Source organism: Odontomachus brunneus, unplaced genomic scaffold, assembly GCF_010583005.1.
Source record: "Odontomachus brunneus isolate Ranch 3 - 2012 unplaced genomic scaffold, Obru_v1 Obru_scaffold_059, whole genome shotgun sequence".
Lineage (NCBI taxonomy): Eukaryota > Metazoa > Arthropoda > Insecta > Hymenoptera > Formicidae > Odontomachus > Odontomachus brunneus.
Window position 1 is genome coordinate 1686787 of NW_022639509.1, and position 24754 is coordinate 1711540.

The 24754-nt window shown below is 45.8% G+C and overlaps 1 protein-coding gene across 1 annotated transcript in view; it reads left to right on the forward strand.

The window, feature by feature from the left end:
* The window catches only part of LOC116845986, an 83177-nt gene that overhangs the window by 36486 nt on the left and 21937 nt on the right, over positions 1-24754 (forward strand). The window contains exons 53-94 of the mRNA XM_032819281.1: positions 180-1151; positions 1286-1618; positions 1834-2133; positions 2333-2662; positions 2803-3111; positions 3225-3536; positions 3716-4033; positions 4216-4845; positions 4934-5248; positions 5540-5851; positions 5963-6268; positions 6543-6860; positions 8438-8761; positions 9997-10305; positions 10586-10921; positions 11010-11312; positions 11583-11888; positions 12251-12568; positions 12787-13107; positions 13438-13746; positions 14088-14414; positions 14499-14804; positions 14980-15285; positions 15403-15720; positions 15930-16256; positions 16325-16639; positions 16945-17268; positions 17354-17659; positions 17743-18048; positions 18131-18439; positions 18542-18859; positions 19315-19626; positions 19739-20068; positions 20179-20484; positions 20633-20941; positions 21063-21377; positions 21562-21888; positions 21988-22302; positions 22621-22947; positions 23152-23451; positions 23559-23864; positions 23957-24274. Of these exons, the coding sequence (XP_032675172.1) occupies positions 180-1151; positions 1286-1618; positions 1834-2133; positions 2333-2662; positions 2803-3111; positions 3225-3536; positions 3716-4033; positions 4216-4845; positions 4934-5248; positions 5540-5851; positions 5963-6268; positions 6543-6860; positions 8438-8761; positions 9997-10305; positions 10586-10921; positions 11010-11312; positions 11583-11888; positions 12251-12568; positions 12787-13107; positions 13438-13746; positions 14088-14414; positions 14499-14804; positions 14980-15285; positions 15403-15720; positions 15930-16256; positions 16325-16639; positions 16945-17268; positions 17354-17659; positions 17743-18048; positions 18131-18439; positions 18542-18859; positions 19315-19626; positions 19739-20068; positions 20179-20484; positions 20633-20941; positions 21063-21377; positions 21562-21888; positions 21988-22302; positions 22621-22947; positions 23152-23451; positions 23559-23864; positions 23957-24274 (14208 nt within the window). The remainder of the gene's footprint in view (positions 1-179; positions 1152-1285; positions 1619-1833; positions 2134-2332; positions 2663-2802; positions 3112-3224; positions 3537-3715; positions 4034-4215; positions 4846-4933; positions 5249-5539; positions 5852-5962; positions 6269-6542; positions 6861-8437; positions 8762-9996; positions 10306-10585; positions 10922-11009; positions 11313-11582; positions 11889-12250; positions 12569-12786; positions 13108-13437; positions 13747-14087; positions 14415-14498; positions 14805-14979; positions 15286-15402; positions 15721-15929; positions 16257-16324; positions 16640-16944; positions 17269-17353; positions 17660-17742; positions 18049-18130; positions 18440-18541; positions 18860-19314; positions 19627-19738; positions 20069-20178; positions 20485-20632; positions 20942-21062; positions 21378-21561; positions 21889-21987; positions 22303-22620; positions 22948-23151; positions 23452-23558; positions 23865-23956; positions 24275-24754) is intronic.

The following is a 24754-nucleotide window of genomic DNA, read 5'->3' on the forward strand; positions in this document are numbered from 1 at the left end:
ATGTGCACCCGTCGTAAGCGACGAAGATATTCCTTTTAGCACTTCATATTCTTTAGTTATCTTATTCTGTTATTCTCATTATTATTTAATATTTATTATTACTCTGCAATCTGTAATTAATCTACGGATTATTTATAATTTAATTTCTTGATTTTAATTTTTTATTTAATTTTCTTCAGAACCTATTACAACAGTACGATACACCACACCGTGCAATCCGTCACCATGCGGCGCGAACGCCGTGTGCAACGAACGAAACGGTGTCGGATCTTGCACATGTCTGCCGCAATACTTTGGTGATCCGTATATCGCCTGCAGACCCGAGTGTGTGACCAACGCTGACTGTGACCGCAGCAAAGCTTGTCTGAACAACAAGTGCGTGAATCCATGCCCCGGTACTTGCGGTCAGGGTGCCACATGTCGCGTCGTCAATCACGCCCCGTCGTGCTCCTGTCTGCCGGGTTACACTGGCGACCCGGTGAACGGTTGCACGGTGATGGACGTGACACCGTTGCCTCCGCCGATCAATCCCTGTGATCCATCGCCGTGCGGACCCAACAGCAATTGCCGGACGCAAAACGGACACGCGGTGTGCCTGTGCCAGCCAGGATTCTCCGGCATTCCTCCGACCTGTCGACCTGGTTGTATCGTCAGCTCTGAATGTTCGCAGAACAAAGCGTGCATCGATAACAAGTGCGCGGACCCGTGTCCAGGTTCATGCGGACAGAACACCAACTGCCTCACGGTGAACCACAACCCTATCTGCAGCTGCGCCAACGGCTACGCCGGCGATCCCTTCGTACACTGCTTCAAAATCAGCACCGTACCGCCGTTGCCGAAAGGCGATGGAGACCCGTGCTCGCCGAATCCATGCGGCCCGAACTCGCAATGCAAGGTGATCGGCTCACATCCAGCCTGCTCTTGCTTGCTGAACTATATCGGTCGTCCGCCGAACTGCAGACCAGAATGCACCGATAACTCGGAATGCCTCAGCACCGCCGCGTGTATCAATCAGAGGTGCAAGAATCCTTGCCCGGGCGCTTGCGGCGATTTCGCCAAGTGCACCGTGCAGAATCACATTCCGATCTGCACTTGTCCAGAGGGATACGAGGGCGACGCTATTGTGCGCTGCGACTTGGCGCCACCGCCAGGTGAGCATCAGATATCTCATCAAGTCATGAAATAATTATCTGCAAATGTGTTTCTTTCTATTGAAAAATCTTATCATTTTCATATATATTTTATTATTATGACTTTTCATGTGTATTTATCGTATTATATTTAGCGACAGACAAGTCTGTCCCGAATCCATGCTCACCGAATCCTTGCGGCCCCAACGCACAATGTCGCGAAAGAAACGGAGCAGGCGCTTGCGGATGTCCGCCGGATCTGATAGGTGATCCTTACGACATTATAAAGGGTTGCCACAGGGAATGCGAGACGAACAACGACTGTGCACCGCAACTAGCATGCGTTGGCTTCAAGTGCACGGATCCTTGTCCCAACACGTGCGGAACGCTATCTATATGCAACGTACAAGCGCATGTTCCTATTTGCCTGTGCCCACAAGGTTTTACAGGAGACCCGTACTTCGCCTGTGAGATCGTAGAAATCAAACGTGAGTGTTATTAAATAGCTAATTGTACAATTAAAATTATTTCAACGAGACATCAGTAATACGATTTTCATCAACGTAAATTTTATTTTATCACTGTATGTGTTATAGCTATCAAAGACAACTGTGTTGATAGCAATAACTTTCGTACATATGAGATTGTTCATTTATAATATTATTAATAATTTGCAAATAACATGATACGTTATTTTCTTCAGAACAAGCGGAGCCATGTACTCCGTCGCCTTGCGGACCCAACAGTAAATGCCGAGTGGTTAATGGTCAAGCTGTATGCACATGCCTACCAGAATACAGAGGTATTCCACCGTCGTGCAGACCAGAATGCATCGTTAACGCTGAGTGTCCACCGCACCTTGCGTGCGTGAACAAGAAATGCGCGGATCCTTGTCCGAACACCTGTGGACTCAGGGCGCAATGTACCACCAAGAATCACAACCCGATTTGCACTTGTCCCTCCGGCTTCACGGGAGATCCTTTCACCTTTTGCTCGCCACACAGTAAGCTTTACATACATATTCTATTTTATATTTCTATATTAACATCAGTATCCTCTCTCACATTTTAGATTAGATTAAATATTACTTGTTAGTCTTGTATTCTCTCTTTGCATTTTTATTTTACGAGATTAAAAACTACAAATTATTTCGGTAAATTTTTCTCTCTTCTTTCTGGGTATGCAAAATAATCGTTTCTCAGTTTCAGAGGAATTCCCGATTACCGAGCGACCACCGTCCTGCACTCCATCGCCTTGTGGCCCGAATTCCTTGTGCCAAATAATTTCCGGTAATCCTGCGTGCTCTTGTCTGCCGAATTACATCGGCGTACCGCCGCAATGTCGACCAGAATGCATCTTGAGCTCCGAGTGCAAGAGTCATCTCGCATGCGTCAATCAGAAGTGTGCGGACCCATGTCCGGGCTCATGCGGAGTGAACGCACAATGTCACGTGTTAAACCACGTGCCGGTCTGTACATGCATGGAAGGTTTCACCGGAGATCCATTCACGCAGTGCAGCGTTATCCCGACAGGTGAATGAAACCTGAAAATACCTCAAAATCACCACGTTATAAATGCTCAAGTTGTATTTAACTTCTACTTTCTCAGTTCCTCTTTGAAATTTAATTTGCTGGAATATTAGTAATTAATTATATATCTTTTCTTGTTTCAGTTACGATAGCACCGTCCACCGATCCTTGCGCTCAATCTCCGTGTGGCCCGAACGCCGTGTGCGATAACGGTGAATGCAGGTGCCTGCCCGAATACATCGGCAACCCCTACGAGGCTTGTCGTCCGGAATGCATCCTGAATTCTGAGTGTCCTCGCGACAAAACATGTCTGAGAAATAAGTGCAAGGATCCTTGCCCCGGAATTTGCGGTCAAAACGCGCAATGCGACGTGGTGAATCACATTCCCGTCTGTTCCTGTCCATCCGGATACATGGGTGATCCGTTCATCAGCTGTCGCGTTCAGCCCATAGGTATGCAGCAGTATTTTGCAGTCGTTATTTGAATCAGCTTCGTCGTTGTTAATTCTAACCAAAATCAAATTATCTCGGCCGCGAAATTAATTTTTGTCTCATGTGTGTCGCAGTGCCGCTACCTCAGAGGGATCCATGCACACCTTCACCTTGCGGACAGAACAGCCAGTGTCGCAACATCGAGGATCATGCTGTGTGCTCTTGCCTTCGGGGATATCTCGGTTCTCCGCCGTCCTGCAGGCCGGAATGTCTCGTTAGCTCTGAGTGTCCGCCCACGCGAGCTTGTGTCAACAAAAAGTGTACGGATCCGTGCTTGGGATCCTGTGGCCTAAACGCGAGATGCGAAGTGATAAACCACTCGCCGATATGCAGTTGCTTGTCTGGACAAACTGGAGATCCGTTCAAGAGTTGTTACGACATGCCAAGTAAGAAGAATCGATATGCAATTGTAAAAGAAATTGATACATGCTTAACATTAATTGATCAATGCTTGAAAAATTCGATATAGTTTTAACATTAATATTAATATTGCAAAAAATTATAACAAATGCAGGAAAGATATATTTCCAGTATTTTTTAAATAATATAAATCTCGATGTTTCAGTACCTCCGGAACCGAAGGACCAGGGCGACCCTTGCAATCCTTCGCCATGCGGACCAAACGCTCAGTGTCAGAATGCAAACGGACAAGCATCGTGTTCGTGTCTGCCCACGTACATCGGTATTCCACCAACTTGTCGGCCCGAGTGCTTGATCAATCCCGATTGTCCTCCGGAAAAATCCTGCATCAACATGAAGTGCAAAGATCCTTGCCCAGGATCCTGCGGGGATAACGCCGAGTGTAAAGTAGTAAACCACGCGGTGACTTGTTCCTGCAAGATCGGATACACCGGCAATCCGTTTGTGCAGTGCGTGTTGGAAGGTACGTATGTAGCTTGTTTATCTCTCTCTTAATAATCTTCTTAACTTAATCTTGAAATTTTTTCCTTATTCCACATAAAATCTTTTTCCTATTTCTATCTCTATTTCTTCCTTTATTTGACTTGCCTCTTTTTTTATCATTATTTGACTCTAACTTATCTATCTGAACATCTCTCTTTGCAGAAGAGACGATCAATCCCTGCGAGCCTTCACCTTGCGGAGCCAACGCGATTTGCCAACAACGAGATAACGCAGGCGCTTGCATCTGCATCGACGATTATCACGGTAATCCTTACGAAGGCTGTCAACCCGAGTGCGTTCTCAGTGCGGATTGTCCGACGAACAAAGCTTGCGTACGCAACAAGTGCAAGGACCCCTGCCCGGGTGTGTGCGGCGTTCGCGCGCAGTGCTCGGTCATCAATCACATTCCCACATGCACCTGCGAGCCCGGATACATCGGAGATCCTTTCACGATCTGCACCTTCCAACCGGAAGTAGAAACCGAGCCAACAGTCCGCGATCCATGTTCGCCGACACCTTGCGGACCGAACAGCTTGTGCCGTGCGGTGAACAATCAACCTGTGTGCACGTGTCAGGAGTCCTTCACGGGTACTCCGCCGAACTGCAAGCCAGAATGCGTCGTCAACACAGAGTGTCCGCAGAACAGGGCATGCTATAAGTATAAATGCACGGATCCGTGCCCAGGCACTTGCGGTGTGGAAGCCAATTGTCGCGTTATCAATCACAATCCGCTCTGCAGCTGTCCGCAAGGAATGACGGGTGATCCCTTCTCCAGATGTTTTCCTGAACCAGGTAATTGTCTAATTAAAATAAGAAACTGCAACAATTTGCGTGACTATTTTAATGTTCGTCTTGTGAATTATTCAATCTTATTTTGTAGTTGTGCCGATGCCACCGGTGGATCCTTGCTTCCCCAGCCCGTGTGGAATTTACGCGGAGTGCAAAGTCGTCAACAATCAAGCCGCGTGTACATGCTTGAAGAATTACATAGGCTTGCCACCGAATTGCCGCGCGGAGTGTGTAGTCAATACAGATTGTCCGTCGGATCAAGCCTGCATCTCAGAGAAGTGTCGAGATCCCTGCATCGGCTCCTGCGGCCAGAATGCTGACTGCCGCGTTCAGAATCACATACCAGTATGTTTGTGTCAAGCTGGATACTCTGGCGATCCTTTCACGTTGTGCACATTAATAGTTGGTACGTATTTTTATTAGGCAAGTTCCTAAGAATAATTCTATATGTATTATATTAAAGACAGAGTATTATATTAAAGTATTATATTAAACAACTTATCTGTTATAAGTAATATTCATGAATTAATGAATACTACATTACATAATTGAAGACGGAAAAATGTTAAAGCTATTAAAATGATTACTAACACTAACGAACTATTACACGAGAAAATTATTCAATTTTAAATTATGATTATTTTAAAGCGACATAAAATTCTTTACTCAACTATATTAACGTATGAAATTATTACAGAACAACCAAAGATTCCCGAAGATCTTTGCAACCCATCGCCTTGTGGACCTAACACGAATTGCAACGAAGGTGTATGCACTTGTCTCCCTAATTACTTCGGCGATCCGTATTCGTATTGTCGACCGGAATGCACGATGAATTCGGATTGTCCTCGCATCAAAACGTGCATCAACCAGAACTGCGTGGATCCTTGTCCAGGCACTTGTGGTCGTGATGCTCACTGCGACGTGGTCAATCACGTGCCAATGTGCAGCTGTCCATCTGGTTACACCGGAAATCCGTTCCTCCTGTGCCGACCATTCATACCGGATGGTGAGTTTTCAAATATTATTTATATTCTTGATTATTTTTCCTTAATATTTAGCTTGATAGCAGTGATAGCAATCTACGTTGCTCACACGAAATTTTACACTTTACTTGCAGATACCATCAAGCAACCTTGTACTCCTTCGCCCTGTGGACCGAACAGCGTTTGCAAGGTGGTGAACGGTCACGCTGTCTGCTCGTGCCAGCCTGGTTTAATCGGCAGTCCACCAGCCTGCAAGCCAGAATGCGTTGTCAGCGCGGACTGTCCATTGACACATGCGTGTCTGAATAACAAATGTCAAGATCCGTGCCCGGGAACCTGTGGACAGAACACGAACTGTCAAGTGGTCAATCATAATCCGATATGCAGCTGCGCCGAATCTTACACGGGCGATCCATTTACCATATGTTATCCGCAACCAAGTAAGCTCTTTAAATTCCTTCCTCATTTTCACGATATTAATGAATCGAACATTTCAAGATAGAATTTAATAATTACGATCTATATATAATTACGAAAATTCTAAGTTAAATTAACGATAAAAATTAGTAAAGAGAAATTCACATTGTACACTATTTACAATTCGATTTTTTTATTTTCTGTTGCTCGTAACAGAAGAAATTATTTTTCAATTGATCTTAATTTTATTATACCGTTAAATGTAAGATTATTCACTTACTAATTACTCTTTTACAGAAACACCACCAGTGCCGACGAATCCGTGCCAACCGTCGCTTTGCGGGCCCAACGCGGAGTGTCAAGTGAGAGGTGACAGTCCCGCGTGTTCGTGTATCGAAAATTACGTCGGTCTGCCGCCGAATTGCAGGCCGGAGTGTACGATTAACCCGGAGTGTCCGCCGCAGTTAGCGTGTATGCAACAAAAGTGTCGCGATCCGTGTGTCGGTCTGTGCGGTCTGAATGCTCAGTGCTCCGTAGTGAATCACCATGCGGTTTGTGCTTGCGTCGTCGGATACACCGGAAATCCATTCAGCGCTTGCGAACGAGTATCCGAGGGTGAGTACACGCCGAAAGGCGATTTTTATTCTATTACGCGCGTTACGATCCCTCACCCGCGAAAATGCCACCGTTTGCACATAGGCGCGGCAGGTAAGTGCTTTCACCCCCGTACGATGTCATTAATGATAATAAGACAAGACGGTAACACTCATAAGTATCCTGTCAACGTGACTATTTGACGTCACCCGATGTTCCATTGCTGATCTTCAAGATCTCACGACTTGCCGAGATTATTTGTATTGCTATTGTATTGCTATGCTATTGTATTGTAGTGTTATTGTATTGTGCTTCAAAATTTTTTCAAAATTATATTACACCGAGCATAGCGCACTGAGTCAAAAATATCGAAGTCTTAAAGATTACTATAAATGAGTACCACCGTCCTGCTGCTATTATTATTAGACACGTGCCTCTACGTAGTTCTAGAAACATTAGAGCGGAAAGCGCCCTAACAAGTAGCGTGTTGAAGAGAATTAATTGCGAGAATGCGTGTGCGACGAGACACAGTCGCGAATGAGACCTTAACAGAGGAGGTGACGATCCGTCACATGTGTGAGGTGGTGGGGCCTATAGTTAGGCTCTTAATTGCATTCATTCCCGATTAAAAGTCAATAACCATCGTATATGTGTCCCTACGATTAACAGAGAAGATCAAGCGGCACGCACTCACCCCCATGCCTGAGCGTTACTGACCCGAATCCAAACCTGACCTGACCTGACCTAACCCCCGATCTCTCATAGGAGATCAAATAAATAATCGCACAGAAGCTGGTGGCGGGGCCTACAAGTCGATAGGCTCTTGGCTGCACTCATCCCTAGTCGACACGACGTAACTAAACGATAGAACCCCAGAAAATCCCTGCGATTAATTACCGAAACGTTTGCTGCACGCACAGATCAGCCAAAGCGAATCCGTCATACCACCCATTTTTATGTAAGAGCACTATGACCTTGGCATACGCTACGGACCTCCCAATAATCATGCTACGCACACCGTTCTCGAATAGAGCTGTCAAAACGCTATTACTGCCACAAAGAACACAACTCCCTAGCTCGTGAAATAACAAACCCAATGAGAAGCACATCGCCCGCTACAATTTAAATCCCAAAATAAGACAACAATCCCGTCCCCGAAGCAATAATATGCCGATTAGTCGCTAAAGATCCTAACAAAAAGAATTCACCGTCAGTTGCCATGCCCCCATACATCGTGATTAACTTGATTAATCGACTTGATGAAAGATCGAACACGCTTGATGAAGTGATCCCAACAATCGCCGCTGGTATATACAGTACACGTTACCCGCTAAAACTAAAACTCTCGGACACACTAGGTATTCGTCCACGACGATAACCGGTACTAAAAATCACGCAAAGCAATTAGGTCGCACTACCATACAAGGCTTGTCGCTTATATAAGGAAGCCGAATTGATCGAAAGAGTGATGCGAGAATGTGAATCGTGAGAAAAAGAGATAGACAGTAATTGGAAAATATCCCAGCACTGGCTTTCAGGTAAAACGCTGCATGCACGAAAGAGATTAAGTTTAAGTGAGATTTCTCTTTCCATATCAGATACGCTCCTAGACATTAGAAAACCATGCGAGCCTTCTCCATGCGGTCTGAACGCGATCTGCCGCGAGAACAACGGCGTTGGCTCGTGTACCTGTCCACCAGACTACTTAGGTGATCCCTACACCGAATGCAGACCCGAGTGCACGCAAAATTCCGACTGTTTGACGAGAATGTCGTGCGTCACCCTGAAATGCAGAGATCCTTGCCCAGGCACATGCGGAGTGAACGCCCAGTGCCAGGCGGTTAATCATCTGCCAATGTGCACTTGCATTCCTGGCCATACCGGCAACCCCTTTACGTACTGTTCCCCGATAGTCGAAGCCCGTAAGCCTCACCAATTAATGATATTAAATCACATTAAAAAAGAATATTCAAAACACTAGTTTATCGAATTGAATCATCATTTCACTAAAGTTTGCAGTATGGATTACACAGGTCAACAAATTAAAGAGTATGTAATATCACGTGAAACTTTATATTGATTTCCGAAGGAATTTGGTGCGCTGAATCCAAATCTAGCCTCAGAATGGCGCCATCACGTCAGGATTTTGAGATATTCTAACCTAAAAATGAAAAAATGGCTATTTTAGAGCATTATTGAAGTTTCCTTCTGGTTGCATAGAATTTTACCGACAAAAACTAAACAAAGTACCGTAAAGTACGAGTCTTGCCCTTCAATTTCCATTTTGGAACGTGCAAATAGAATTTTTTTTCCACCGAGATAGAGCAGATTTAAGTTTTACTGCATACAGAAAATCAAATAAAGCGATGATGTTGGTTCATTTGAAATACTTCAACCCTTTTTGAGCAATTCTGGAAAAAAGAGTTTGTAGTTCAAAGGGTCCCGAGAGTCGCTTCTCACGAATCTGGACTCAGATTTCCAAAATTCTTTTGGATTTGGAAGTTTTATATTGGATCCGCCATCTTGAATTTTGGAAATCTAAGTCCAGATTCGTGAGCAGCGACCCTCGGGACCCTTTGAACTACAAACTTTTTTTTCCAAAATTGCTCAAAACCAAAAAGGTATTTCAAATGAACCGACATCATCGCTTTATTTGATTTTCTGTATGCAGTAAAAACTTAAATCTGCTATATCTCGGTGAAAAAAAATTCGATTTAGACGTTCCAAAATGGAAATTAAAGGGCAAGACTCGTACTTTACGGTACTTTGTTTAGTTTTTGTCGGTAAAATTCTATGCAACCTGGAGGAAACTCCAATAATGCCCTAAAACAGTCATTTTTGCACCTTTAGGTTAGAATATCTCAAAATCCTGACGCGCTGGCGCCATTCTGAGGCTAGATTTGAATTCAGCGCACCGAATTCCTTCGGATAAACTTCTTACTTCTTTTGTGATAAAAACCTTGTAAACCTGTGTTATTCGTCGTTACGAGATACAACTTTCCTTTATTCTTAATTTCTTTCACGGTATTGTTTATTGACCCGACAAGCTATGTCGATTTAAATTCACGCAGACTAATAAAAACGCGGATTCACACATTGTATGGTATATAGTCTACGGAGAACAGTGCGCGCGTAACATATAATTTTCTCCACGCAGCTCTCCCGCAGACAAACCCATGCAGTCCATCCCCATGTGGACCGAATAGTAAGTGTCGGGATGTAAACGGCGTCGCCGTATGCACCTGTCTCCCGAACTTTATCAGCAGCCCTCCCAACTGCCGAGCCGAATGCGTGGTGAACAGTCAATGCCCCCTGGAACTCGCATGCATCAATCAGAAATGCGCATCGCCCTGCCCGGATCCGTGCGGAATAAACACCCAGTGCAAAGTAATCAATCACAGCCCCATCTGTATCTGCAAGTTCGATTATACCGGGGATCCCTTTACGAAGTGTTTCCCCGCGCCACGTAAGAACCACTTTGTCTTCTTCACCGGCTTTACCCATCACGCCGCACGACTCACAGCCACCATTAATTTCTCGCACCTAACATCACCGATCATTTGATTTCGAGATCGTTGAAATCGAGCGACATTATCAAAAACATTGTCCAGCCTGATTCGACGTGATGCACGTCGGATTGTCATCATGCTAACTTCATGATCTCACCATATATCGCACGCGTGCGATAACTCATCTCACCAGCTTCTCGCATCATTGTCTTCATTACCCTCATTATCGAATTTCAGAATCGCCGTTGCCAGACTATCCTGTAATACCCCAAGACCCGTGCATACCGTCCCCGTGCGGCATGTACGCGGAGTGTAGGAATATCGGCGGCACAGCCTCCTGCTCCTGCCTGCCGACCTACAAAGGCTCGCCGCCGAATTGTCGTCCCGAGTGCCGCGTGAATTCCGATTGCCCGATGAATCTTGCCTGCAGCAACGAGAAGTGCAGGGATCCCTGCTTAGGCTCCTGCAGCATCACTTCGTTGTGCACCGTGTACAATCACGTACCCGTGTGCACCTGTCCCGAGGGATACACCGGCGATCCTTTCAGTAATTGTTACCCCAGACCGATCGCAAGTAAGAGATCCCATGCAAACAAAATTGCGGACGATTCGTCTCGAAGAAATTCACCTCGTGAATTATAACGCACGACGTTCTTTTCCAGCTGCTCCTACGATTATCGATCCCTGTGACTTGAATCCGTGCGGACCAAATGCACGATGCAATAATGGCATTTGCTTGTGCCTGCCCGAATACCAGGGTGATCCTTACGTGGGTTGTCGTCCCGAGTGCGTCATGAACACCGATTGCGTTCATGATCGCGCGTGCATCCGTAAGAAGTGCGCGGACCCTTGCCCGGGCACGTGCGGCCGAAATGCACTGTGCTCCGTGTACAATCACATACCCATCTGTACCTGTCCAGCCAGAATGGCCGGCAATGCCTTCGTCCAGTGTTCCATTGTCGAAGGTACAGTCGACCGATGCGATCGAAGTAGCCTGTAATTTCTAAAGCCGCCAGAACGCTTTGGTTGCATTTTATATCGATAATGATAATCGTAGATTCAATTTTCCCGTCTGCGTTATCTTCGTGAAACACGAATTCTCCTGATCGCGAATAGCGATGGTTGAAATTATCCATCTATTAAATCATTATTGTCCTACTATTGTCATTATTGATATTGCGTCCACTCGCGCTTCGTTTCTAAGAACAGTACATAAGATCACATGTCGCATATAGATTCCGTGAAGGAGAATCCTTGCTCACCCTCGCCCTGCGGACCCAACAGTCTTTGCCGAGAGAACAACGGGCAACCGGTGTGCTCGTGTGTCGCCGGATTCCTCGGTGTACCGCCGACGTGCCGGCCGGAATGCACTGTCAGTTCCGAGTGTCCGCTGACCGAAGCTTGCAGCAATCAAAAGTGCATAAACCCCTGCCTCGGTACATGCGGAATTCGTGCTACGTGTCAAGTGATCAATCACAACCCTATTTGTAGCTGCCCAGCGGAACTCGACGGAGACCCATTCATTCGATGCTTTCCACGACGTAAGAACTCTTGACCTTCTTGAGTGATTATCAGAAGATCGCTCCATGAGCGCAATGCTGATTTTGATGGTTTCCAGAGAGTAAAGAGAAAAGAGAAGTTTCATTTCAAATTAATGCAAGTTGTACATACACACACACATACCATCGTGTAATTCATCAAGAACAAAATTGGCTTCGATTCTATCGTTATTTTTTTCTTGATAAGCATGGAACGTTTCGTGAAAAAATAATAGAGAACTTCCGTTACGAATACTTTTGAAATTTAATAGTGGTTTACATAATTCAGTCGAAGTAAAATCGTAACGCGAAGCTCAATTTATAGATTCATTTGATTTTTCAACAACAGTCTCTTTTTCTATTAGCGCTCGAGCCTGTGGTACAGACCAACCCTTGCGTGCCATCCCCTTGCGGACCGAATGCCGAATGTCGGGTTGTAGGTGATAGTCCTTCGTGTTCCTGTTTAGCCGAATTCCTAGGCTTACCACCGAATTGTAGACCGGAGTGTGTCAGCAACAGCGAGTGTGCCTCGCATTTGGCGTGTATAAATCAGAAATGTAGAGATCCATGCGAAGGCTCGTGCGGCGCCAATGCCGAATGTCGCGTGGTGAGCCACACACCCATGTGCGTTTGTCCCAACGATTTCACCGGCGATCCATTCACGCAGTGTACAATCAAGCCACGTAAGCATCGTCTAGCCTTACTCTCTGTGCGTTCAACGCGTCCGTGAGGAACCAGAAGAACTTTCGTTATTCATCTCGAGACTTTTGTTATTCGCGTTGAAACGCGATAGATTGAATCTCAATGAAGCAGTATGTAAAATTCGCGTCAATTCGCGCCGGCCTTTAATTATCGGCTCATTTTTCAAGTGTTTTTTAGTTTGTATACTTATATTTTCTAGCCACGCCTATCGCGGTGTCACCCTGTAAACCATCACCTTGTGGTTTTAACGCCGTTTGCAAGGAACAGCACGGTGTAGGATCGTGCACTTGCCTACTCGATTACATCGGCAATCCTTACGAAGGATGTCGACCAGAGTGCGTTATTGACACGGATTGCATATCCGCTCTTGCTTGTATACAATCCAAGTGTCAGGACCCATGCCCCGGAACTTGCGGACAGTTCGCTGAGTGTCAAGTTATTAGTCATCGACCCACTTGCACATGTATTCCTGGTTACAGCGGCAATCCCTTCCAGTATTGCGCTATGATTCGCGATATCGGTATGATTTTTTAAAACATTATAAAACATCAAATCGAGGAATTTCGAAAGAAAAGAAAATTAGTAGAATTAGTTTAACGATCGAAAATCAGTATTTCATATTTAAGTATTTCAATTGCATTGAATTATCTCCTATGACATAAAATTTATTAATGTTATCAGGATTTGATCTTCGCAGAATTGTCCAGTTATTTGCCTATTTTTATTCCATTCGCGTTCGTTTATTTCATTTAGCTTGAATCTTTTGTTCGTGCTTCAACCTGAGTATTATATCCTTTTTTTTTTTTTAAGATTTGCAAATCATGTACATTATCCCTTTCGATTATTGTAGTTGACATTCCCAAGGATGTCTGCAATCCATCGCCTTGCGGGCCCAACAGTCAGTGTCGCGTTAATAACAATCAGGCGGTCTGTTCTTGCTTGCCGACATATATCGGTAGCCCACCAGTATGTCGTCCCGAATGCGTGACAAGCTCGGATTGTTCACTCGCGCTTGCTTGCGTGAATCAAAAATGCCAAGATCCCTGTCCCGGCTCCTGCGGCAGGAACTCAAACTGCAAAGTCGTCAAACACAGTCCAATCTGCTCCTGCAGGAACGGCTATACCGGCGATCCATTTACCGTTTGCTTCCAAACGCCTGGTATGAACTTTGACTCTTGTCTAATATTAATTATATCCTTTTTTTATAATGGTTAGGTTTCAATGTATTTAATTGTATAAGTAAGCTCAGATCTCGATATAGCGTTCGTGTCAAAAGCAGCGCACGTTATTTCGAAATTATGTATTATAACGAATGCTAAGAGACATGATATTTCCCTTCACGATGCTCTCGACTTATCGAATCTGATTTCTGGCACAGTAAGAACTAATTCCTCTTGCCCGTACTGCCAATCGGAAGAATGCCGTAACGAGATTCGAGTGTACTGTACTCAATTAATTAGAGTTTTACTATTCCCAAACTATTTATTGTCGTAATTGCAGTGAGCCCACCCGTTGTAAGTGACGTCGTGAGAGACCCATGTGTACCGTCACCCTGCGGCGCATTCTCCGAATGTCGCGATATAGGAGGAGTACCGTCGTGCTCTTGTTTGCCGACCTACAGAGGCAGCCCACCGAATTGTAAACCAGAATGCACTATCAATACAGAGTGTCCGGCTAATATGGCCTGCATGCAGCAAAAGTGTAGGGATCCTTGTCCAGGCTCGTGTGGCATACTGGCCGAATGTAGCGTCGTTAATCACGTGCCGATTTGCTCGTGTCTGTCCGGCTACACCGGTGATCCTTTCACCAGTTGTACCTTAAGTCCAAGTAAGATTCTTCATCGGTTGATCACGCCTTCGTTATTGTTCCTTAACAGGGCATTTATTCTTCTTTCGTACGATGATATTATAGCTGTCAGTCCCGTTGAAAAAGATCCATGCACACCCACACCATGTGGATCCAATGCGCAGTGCAACAGAGGAGTCTGTACTTGCATAGCAGAACATTTCGGAGATCCTTACAGCGGTTGTCGGCCGGAATGCGTGTTGAACAATGACTGCACAAATACGCGAGCATGCGTGCGAAACAAATGTGTGGATCCTTGCCCGGGTGTTTGCGGCCAAAACGCTGTGTGCAACGTGTACAATCACGTTCCTATGTGCAGTTGCTCCGCAGGAATGGACGGAAACGCTTTCGTTCTATGTTCTCCCGTTCCAGGTATTTTTTCCGAAATCCTGAATATAGGTATTAACTTATCGAAATTAAAGATCTGTGATCCCGTCTGGGATTAAATGAGTATCTAAATGTTGTTTACACTCGCGGATTTTGAAGTTTTTACAGTCAGATCTTTTTTCATTTGTACTTGAGATTTTTTCCTAATCGCGTGTTACAGCACCCACTATTAGAGACCCGTGTAATCCATCTCCGTGCGGTCCAAACAGTCAATGTCGACAGAATAATATGCAGGCTGTATGCAGTTGCATAAGCGGCTTTGTCGGAGCGCCGCCGACTTGCCGACCCGAGTGCGTAATTAGCTCGGATTGTCCAAAGAGCGAGGCGTGTACGAACCAGAAATGTCGGGATCCTTGTCCCGGAAGTTGCGGACGCAACGCAATTTGCAACGTCATTAATCACAATCCTATTTGCATGTGCCGTGCCGGAATGACGGGGGATCCGTTTATCAATTGCTTCCCAATCCGTAAGGCTCTCTCAAAGATATTTTTAAACTTGAAATTTCCGTGATTTGTTTCAATTGACTATTTCAGAAATTCTCTTTGAACGAAGCTCACTTAATTAACCGTCATTATCTTTAAAGCTGAGAACCCGTTACCCGTGGTCAATCCCTGTCAACCATCGCCGTGTGGACTAAACTCGCAATGTCAAGTAATCAATGACCAATCCTCTTGCTCATGCTTGCAAGAATTTATCGGATCACCCCCGAACTGTCGATACGAATGCGTCAGCAACGGCGAGTGTTCGAACAAAATGGCCTGCGTCAATCAGAAATGTCGTGATCCATGCATTGGCGCTTGTGGACTCAATGCCATTTGCAATGTTGTTAGCCACACGCCTATGTGCGCGTGCACAACCGGTTACACTGGCGATCCGTTTACGCAGTGCTCTCCCCAACAATGTAAGAAAAAGATTGAATTATTCAAACGTAACACTTGAAAAATTTCCACACATCAAATATTAATTTAGAGAGTATTTTTCTTTCGTTTTTGAAAATTTTTAGGAATTGACTTGGATGAAACTTTTTACTTTAAATCATTACAAAATCGGGAATCAAGATTTACCAATGGACAAATTCACTCTTTAATCGTCGTCGCACTTTTATTTTAGTCGACATACAGCCTAGCATATCAACACCGTGCACCCCATCTCCGTGCGGCGCGAATGCAGTCTGCAGAGTTCAGCAGAACGCGGGTTCTTGCACATGCTCGATCGATTATATCGGCAATCCTTACGAAGGTTGCAGGCCTGAGTGCACCCTTAATTCGGATTGTCCGTCCAATCAAGCGTGCATTGGTCTAAAATGCAAAGACCCGTGTCCAGGAACCTGCGGCCAGAACGCGCAGTGCTACGTGATCAATCACGCGCCAACTTGCACTTGCTTCGAGCGATACACGGGAAATCCATTTATATTCTGCAATCTTATCGTCGAAGCCCGTAAGAGATTACTTAAACTTTCACTTGTCTCCGGGTCGATCATATGGTTAAAATTGATTTTCTTACAGCGATTATATCAGATAATGTCAATCCCTGCCAGCCATCTCCTTGCGGACCATATAGTCAATGCAGAGAGAGCAACGGCCAAGCCGTTTGCTCGTGCCTTCCAACTTACATAGGCGCACCGCCCGGTTGCAAACCGGAGTGCACAGTTAGCACGGATTGCGCAACGAATCGCGCTTGCGAGAATAACAAGTGTGTCGACCCCTGTCCTAACTCGTGCGGCCAAGGCACGACGTGCAGAGTTGTGAATCATAGCCCGATATGCATGTGCAAACCGGGATTCAGCGGCGATCCATTCACGCGCTGCTCATTCATTCCACGTAAGCGGAGAGCAAATTTTACTATAATCAAGATTTTCATCTCTCAGTTCATTATGTTTTGAATTTCAAAGAAGATTTCAAATACGTTATTGATTGAAATTGTTTCCTTCCTTCTTTCTATGAAATGGTGATATAACTTCGTTTACAGTCTGAAGTATCAAATTTATTTTTCGTTTCAATATCCCAACTATCATTATGTGGAATATTTTCAATCAAACAATTTCCATAGTCAGTTTTTATTTAGGAAAAGAAACATCTTTTTTAGCTCTGTTACAAAAATTCAATGATTCTACTTTAAATTTTAGCTGCCCCGTTACCAAGCCCGCCTTCGGACCCTTGCTTCCCCTCTCCTTGTGGGCCCAATTCGCAATGCCGCAATATTAACGGTTACCCATCGTGCTCCTGTATGATAAATTACATCGGTACACCGCCAAATTGTCGCCCCGAATGCGTCATACCCGCTGATTGCCCGAGCAATCAGGCTTGCATCCGCGAAAAGTGTCAGGATCCCTGCCCAGGCTCCTGCGGTCTATATGCTGATTGCACTGTTCACAATCACATTCCAACCTGCAGATGTATAGAGGGTTACACTGGCGATCCGTTTATCGGTTGTCAGTCTGTGCCAATCAGTAAGTTCTTTCGAAATATTTTCAATTTATTGCAACCATACATCTCGCTGGGACGCGAATTGAATTTGCAATTGTTATGACGTAGAAGACGAAGCGCCAGTAATTGACCCATGCAGTAAGTCACCCTGTGGACCAAACGCTCGATGCAATAATGGCCTTTGCACTTGCATTCCCGAGTACTTCGGCGACCCGTACGCCGGTTGTAGACCGGAGTGTGTACTTAGTACGGATTGCTCAACCGACAAAGCGTGCATACGCAACAAATGTGTAGACCCTTGCCCGGGTACTTGCGGACAAAACAGCTTGTGCAACATGATCAATCACACGCCGATGTGCAGTTGCCCGCCCGGTACTGTCGGGAACGCGTTCATTTCTTGCGACGTAATGAAAGGTACGGTAATAACGGTAATAAAACCTTAACGCCCGACGCAGCTTATATTTGAAAATATATTGACGTATCGCTCTATCGTATAGTTCTTCCGGAAACGAGACCATGCAACCCGAACCCTTGCGGTCCAAACAGCATATGTCGAGAATCAAACGGACACGCCGTATGCACTTGTGCTCCTGAATTCCTTGGCTCACCGCCTCTTTGCCGACCCGAGTGTACTCTCAGCTCCGATTGCCGACAGAACGAAGCCTGTGCCAATCAGAAATGTAAAGATCCTTGTCCCGGTACATGCGGCATCCAAGCAAGATGCGTGGTCGTGAATCACAACCCCGTCTGCTCGTGTCCCGAACGTTACACGGGCGACCCGTTCATCAAATGCGACGTGCTAAGTAAGACCACCTCGATTCGAAGTAAAGTCTTGCCCGACTCTTGATCACCCGCTATAAAGAAACATGTCTTGTTACCCTCCAGTACCAGTAGTGCCCGTGAATCCCTGTCAACCTTCGCCCTGCGGTCCGTACGCTACATGCCAGGTCATAAACGATTTGCCGTCCTGCTCGTGCTTGCCCGAATACAAAGGCTCGCCCCCGAATTGCCGACCCGAATGTATCTCCAACCCCGAGTGCCCCAGCCACCAGAGTTGCGTGCGGCAAAAGTGCAAGGACCCCTGCCCAGGTCTATGCGGGGAGAGTGCGGAGTGCCACGTGGTGCAGCATGTGCCTCATTGCGTCTGTTCCTACGGTCTCACCGGCGACCCATACACGCGCTGCTCGGTGATACGTAAGAGGAATTTCGAGACTGATTAATCTCACACGCGCTACATATACACACAAACCTTTGTATGGCGTTCGCTTAATCCCGCCGCCCTTTACACTGTTTTAGCGAACAAAGTGGAGCCGGAACCCTCGCCCTGCGCGATCTTTGAATGCGGCGCGAACGCGATATGTAGAGAACGAGACGGCGTCGCGGTTTGCCAATGCACCGCTAACTACATTGGCAATCCGTACTTAGCATGCCGACCCGAATGCGTCATTAATCCCGACTGTTCGTCCAATTTGATGTGCGTGAGAAACAAGTGCGTCAATCCCTGCGCGGGCATGTGCGGTTATAACGCCGAGTGCACGGTTGTCAATCACCAACCGATGTGCACGTGCCTTCCCGGATATACCGGAGATCCCTTCAGCAATTGTCTCATAAATCGTAAGTGTTGCGCTGATCAGATTCCGATCCTATTCAGCGGAGATGATTTGCATTCAATCAGACTTTTTAAAATTTAATTTTGTTTCTTTTTCCTCATTAGTGGTTCTTTATATCTGCAACAAATATCAAGATTTAGACAATATACAAAATGAAATTAATTTTTTTAAATTTTTTAAAATACTGTTTTAATATGAAAAAAACTTATAGTTTTGATATGATTTTTGAAATTTGAATTTTATTATTCAAAATTTTCAGAGAAACTGCGTTCTCGTATTATTATTCCTACGTTCGTACTTTCAATTCTAATAGACAAGTAAAATTTTAAAAGCATTGGTATTTGAATAATTCACAATCTGATAATTTTGTAAAATAATATTAAGAATTGGAATTTATTACAATTGGACGCATGTGTATTTATGTTCCCATATTATATTAACCAAACAAATCTTTCTTAGAAATAGTCAAAGATGAGAATGTTTGCTCCCCGTCACCTTGCGGACCCAACAGCAAATGCAAAGAAGTATCTGGACAGGCGGTCTGTTCGTGCCTGCCAAGTTACGTTGGAACTCCACCTGCGTGTAGGCCCGAATGTGTCGCTAGCTCAGAATGTCCCTCGCAGTTAGCGTGCAAGGACTACAAATGCGTGAATCCTTGCCCCAGCCCGTGCGGACTTAATACCAATTGCGTGGTCGTTAATCACAGCCCCATCTGCAGTTGTATGTCCGGTTACAGCGGAGACCCGTTCACCATATGCACATCGATTCCACGTAAGACCTCGTTGACAAATTCCTCGTCCGATTGAACCCGCGCCGCCATGCCTTGTTCGCGCATGTCGCACCACTGCAACCGCTATCAAACGTAACTCCAAACGTCTTTCAGCTGTGACTCCACCAGGCCCGATAGAGAGAGACCCATGCATACCATCCCCGTGCGGTAGTTTCTCCCAATGTAGGAACATCGGCGGCTCACCCGCCTGTACCTGCCTGGAGAATTACATGGGTCAGCCGCCTAATTGCAGACCCGAGTGCACTATACACTCGGAGTGCTCGAGCGATAAGGCCTGCGTCAACATGAAGTGCGTGGACCCCTGTCCGGGCTCGTGCGGCACCAATGCCCTGTGCTCGGTGATTAACCACATTCCCACATGCAGATGTCCCGAGGGTTACACCGGCAACACGTTTACCCTCTGCGAGTTGTTGCCAGCGACACGTAAGCATTTCACCGGAGCGGTCTTGCGTTTCAGACCTTGAGGCCTTGTGTCATGATTCAGGTCCCATTAAACAGCACCTCTACGTGAATATACCGATTGTATTTTGCAGCAATCCCGTCACCAGTCGAAGACGCCTGCGTCCCGTCACCCTGTGGCCCCAACGCGGAATGCTTCGACGGTATCTGTACCTGTCTGCCTGAGTTCCGAGGAGATCCCTTCGTAGGTTGCCGGCCGGAATGCGTCCTAAATACCGATTGTCCCCGCGACAGAGCTTGCGTGCGCAACAAGTGCATGGACCCTTGCCCGGGAGCTTGCGCTTTTAACGCGTTGTGCACCGTGATCGGTCACGTTCCCATGTGCAGTTGTCCCGGAAATATGACCGGCAATGCGTTCAGTCAATGCACACCTATACAAGGTACACATTTAAGAACCCGTCGGCCACACGATGAGGTTGTAACTCTAATCCGCAACTCTAATTCGACGTTATGCAATTATGCGAAACAACCACACACGCGAGACATTGCCGCCGACATTGAATATACTCGTTATGTTTTGTGTGTCAGACATGCCACCCGCTAATCCCTGCGGCCTTTCACCCTGCGGACCTAACAGCGAATGCCGCGTTGTAAACAACCAAGCGGTCTGCTCCTGCATAAGAGGATACCTAGGTAGTCCTCCGACTTGCAGACCTGAATGCATAGTCAGTACGGATTGTCCGCAGAACGAGGCGTGTAACAACCAGAAATGTACGAACCCTTGCCTGGGAAGTTGCGGTATCGACGCGTTGTGTCACGTGGTGAATCACAATCCCATCTGCATTTGCCCTCCCTCCCAAACAGGCGATCCCTTCGTTAGGTGTATCAATCAACCACGTAAGTACCGTTCGCCTTTCTTTCAGACGACCGATCGAATACGATTCCGTAATCGTCCGGAAATATCACTGGCACTTCTTCTCGTTGTGCTGTCCTACATGTCGAGATTCGAACCTTCTAGCGCCCGCACCAGCTCCTCCCACGCCATGTGAACCGTCCACCTGTGGTCCCAACTCGAAATGCCGGCCGTTCGACGGCATATCTCTGTGCTCGTGTCTGCCTGGTTTCATCGGCAGCCCGCCTAATTGCAGAGCGGGATGCGCCAGTAACAGCGAGTGCTCCAATCACTTAGCCTGCATCAATCAGAAGTGCCAAGATCCGTGCGTCGGTTCTTGCGGCGCGAACGCCAATTGTCACGTAGTCAGTCACACCCCGATGTGTACCTGCGTGAATGGTTACACCGGCGATCCATTCACGCAATGCGTTTTTAGGGAGCGTAAGTACAGTTCGGAGACTGAAATGGGTGTGATCTCGACGAGCTCGATGCTCGCTTCCTCGCATTGTGTCGACACGAGTCAAAAGCCGCCGAAATTACATCGATTTCAGCATCATTCATTTTCACATGAGAACATTCATGTCTCGTCCTCGAAGATCCCGTGTTCATGAATGTCATTTTTCAGCCACACCACTGCCACCCGCGCCTGTTGATCCTTGCACTCCTTCTCCTTGCGGCTCTAATGCGATGTGCAAAGAGTTCAACGGAGCCGGTTCGTGCACGTGTCTACCAAATTACACCGGTAACCCGTACGAAGGATGCAGGCCGGAGTGCGTGTTAAACACGGATTGTCCCGCCAATCTAGCTTGCATAAATATGAAGTGCAGAGACCCGTGTCCGGGATCGTGCGGACGCAACGCGTTGTGTCAAGTGGTCAACCACTTACCGGTCTGCAACTGTTACCCCAAATACACCGGCAACGCCTTCTTGTATTGCAGCCCGATAGAGATAGGTACGATATTATTAATCCGGAATTCAATTTGCGCCTTCTCCTCCTTCCGCGATCGCGAACTCGTTCGATTGATCACGAAATGCGCGATGTGATTTTTAGAAAGTGACGACGCCGTTAGTCGTCCCTGCGAGCCGTCGCCCTGCGGACTCAATAGCAAGTGCCGCGTTGTGGACCACACGAGCGTGTGCACTTGCTTGCCCACCTTCCTGGGAAGCCCGCCGAATTGCCGTCCCGAGTGCACAGTCAGTGCCGAGTGCGCTTTCAATCTAGCGTGCATCAAGAACAAATGTAGCGATCCCTGTCCCGGATTGTGTGGTTCTAACACGAGATGCGAGACGATCCATCATAATGCTATATGCTCATGCCGACTTGGCTTCACGGGTGACCCATTCGTTGCCTGTTTTGAAATGCCACGTAAGAGTCAAAGAAAAATTTCATGTTATTTTTCTTTTATAAATTATAAGAGTAATTTATTAATCTTTAAAAGAAGGTACATTTCTTCAAATTGTGAAAATATTATTTTAGAAAAGATTCTTCCGGTATATGATTTCTCTTTCTTTTGTGTGATTAGATAATTATTACGGTTGCGATACTAATAATTCGTTTATTCTATTTAATTAAATGCCCCGTGATTCATTCGTTGTCTTGATTACAAGATCAAATTAAAATATTTAAAAGTATATCACGGTAAACGAGCAAAAGCGTGTAATGAATCCGTTTGTATGTCCATAGCCCCAGATAAAGTGCGTCCACCTGTGAATCCTTGCGCACCCTCAACGTGCGGGCCCTATTCGGAATGTCGTGACATTAATGGCCAAGCGTCCTGCGCTTGTCTGCCAACGTACATAGGAGCACCACCTAATTGCAGGCCCGAATGTTTGATTAATTCGGAATGCCCGAGCAATCAGGCGTGCATTCAAAGAAAGTGCAGGTACCCTTGCGACGGAGTGTGCGGAGTAGGAGCAACTTGTAATGTCATTAGCCACTTACCCACGTGTTCCTGCCCGAACGGATTCACCGGGGATCCGTTCGTAATGTGTAGACCAGTTCTTGAGGAAGGTAAGACAATCGGTCGGTAAACATCTATCATGGTTGAAACATAGATGCCGTAATTGATCGCAATTGAACATCATTTGTGAGCAACATTCGTGACTCCTTATTTACGATTTATTAAAATGCAATAGAAATTTATTATGGCATTTGCAATTTGGAAAACTTGTTCGAAGTTTTTTCTAAAATGGCGTTTTCAAATCCACTCTTTAGATACTACGCTTAAACCAACGGATCCGTGCTTAAACTGCGGCGCCAACACGCAGTGTCTGAACGGTGTGTGCACTTGTCTTCCCGAATATCAGGGAGACCCGTTTTTGGGCTGTCGTCCAGAATGTCTTTTAAATCCGGATTGCCCGAGGGACAGAGCTTGCATTAAGAACAGATGTCGCGATCCTTGCGACGGAATCTGCGGGTATAATGCCTTGTGTTCCGTCGTAAATCACATTCCGGTCTGCACTTGCCCATCAGGAATGTCGGGCAACGCGTTCGTAGCGTGTTCTCCGATAGAAGGTATTTACTTGAACGAACAATTCCAAGTAGTGTCTGAGACGGTCGACTAACTTCACAATGAGATCATAAAGCATCTCTGTAATTGTTTTTTTTCTACATTTACGTAGTATCGATACCGAAAGATCCATGCAACCCGACACCATGTGGACCCAATAGCCAGTGCCGAAAGATAAATGAGCAGGCCGTCTGCTCGTGTATACCCGGATACCTGGACGCACCGCCCAATTGCCGAGCCGAGTGTATTATCAGTTCCGATTGTCCCGCAAACATGGCCTGCAATAATCAGAAATGCATAGACCCCTGTCCCGGAACGTGCGGTATCAGAGCCCAATGCACCGTAGTCAATCACAACCCGATCTGTTCTTGCCCCGCCGAGTTGACCGGCGACCCGTTCACACAGTGCATCTCAAGACGTGAGTAACTCGAAGAGTGCGTAGAAAACGCATCAATCGCGTCGGATATCTTGTCAGGCGAGCGAGTGTTGCATTGATTATTTTTCTAATAGCGGAGCAACCTCCAACGCCCGTAAATCCCTGCGTCCCGTCTCCGTGTGGGCTCAACAGTAGATGTCAGGTCGTAAACGACGCGCCCTCGTGCAGTTGCCTAGCAGAGTTCATCGGCGAACCGCCAAATTGCAGGCCGGAATGCGTTAGTAATAGCGAGTGTTCCACGCATTTGGCGTGCATCAATCAGAAGTGCCGCGATCCTTGCCCGGGCTCCTGCGGTATCAATTCTGATTGTCGAGTGATCAGCCACACGTCTATGTGCGTGTGCTCTGCCGGATACGAGGGTGATCCGTTCATACAATGTAACCCTAAGCGAAGTAAGTGCAATATTCCGGATATTTGTATCTAGAGAATCCAGAAACGCGGATTACGTTTTCAATCACAGATTCTGTGACAAATTCAAATTCACTGTCCTCTGCAAAAATTCTCGTACAAGCTATTATTTGTTGTCAATTTTTTAGTTTACAGTATCAATGTCCTCTTGTGGATATTGATAGTTCAGAATTAATTTTTATTTAAAATAATTTTTCTCTGTCTTATTTTCGGGTTTTAATAAAATTTAATAAAATTGATTTTTTGATTTCTCAATTGATGGTTCATTAGAATCTGTGATAGAATATACATATACGGTATAATTATGACATATACAATATATGTTAGCAATTTTTTGATTTCTTGATTTTTTGATTTTTTGATTTTTTAATTTTTTGATTTCTCAATTGATGGTTCATTAGAATCTGTGATAGAATATACATATACGGTATAATTATGACATATACAATATATGTTAGCAATTC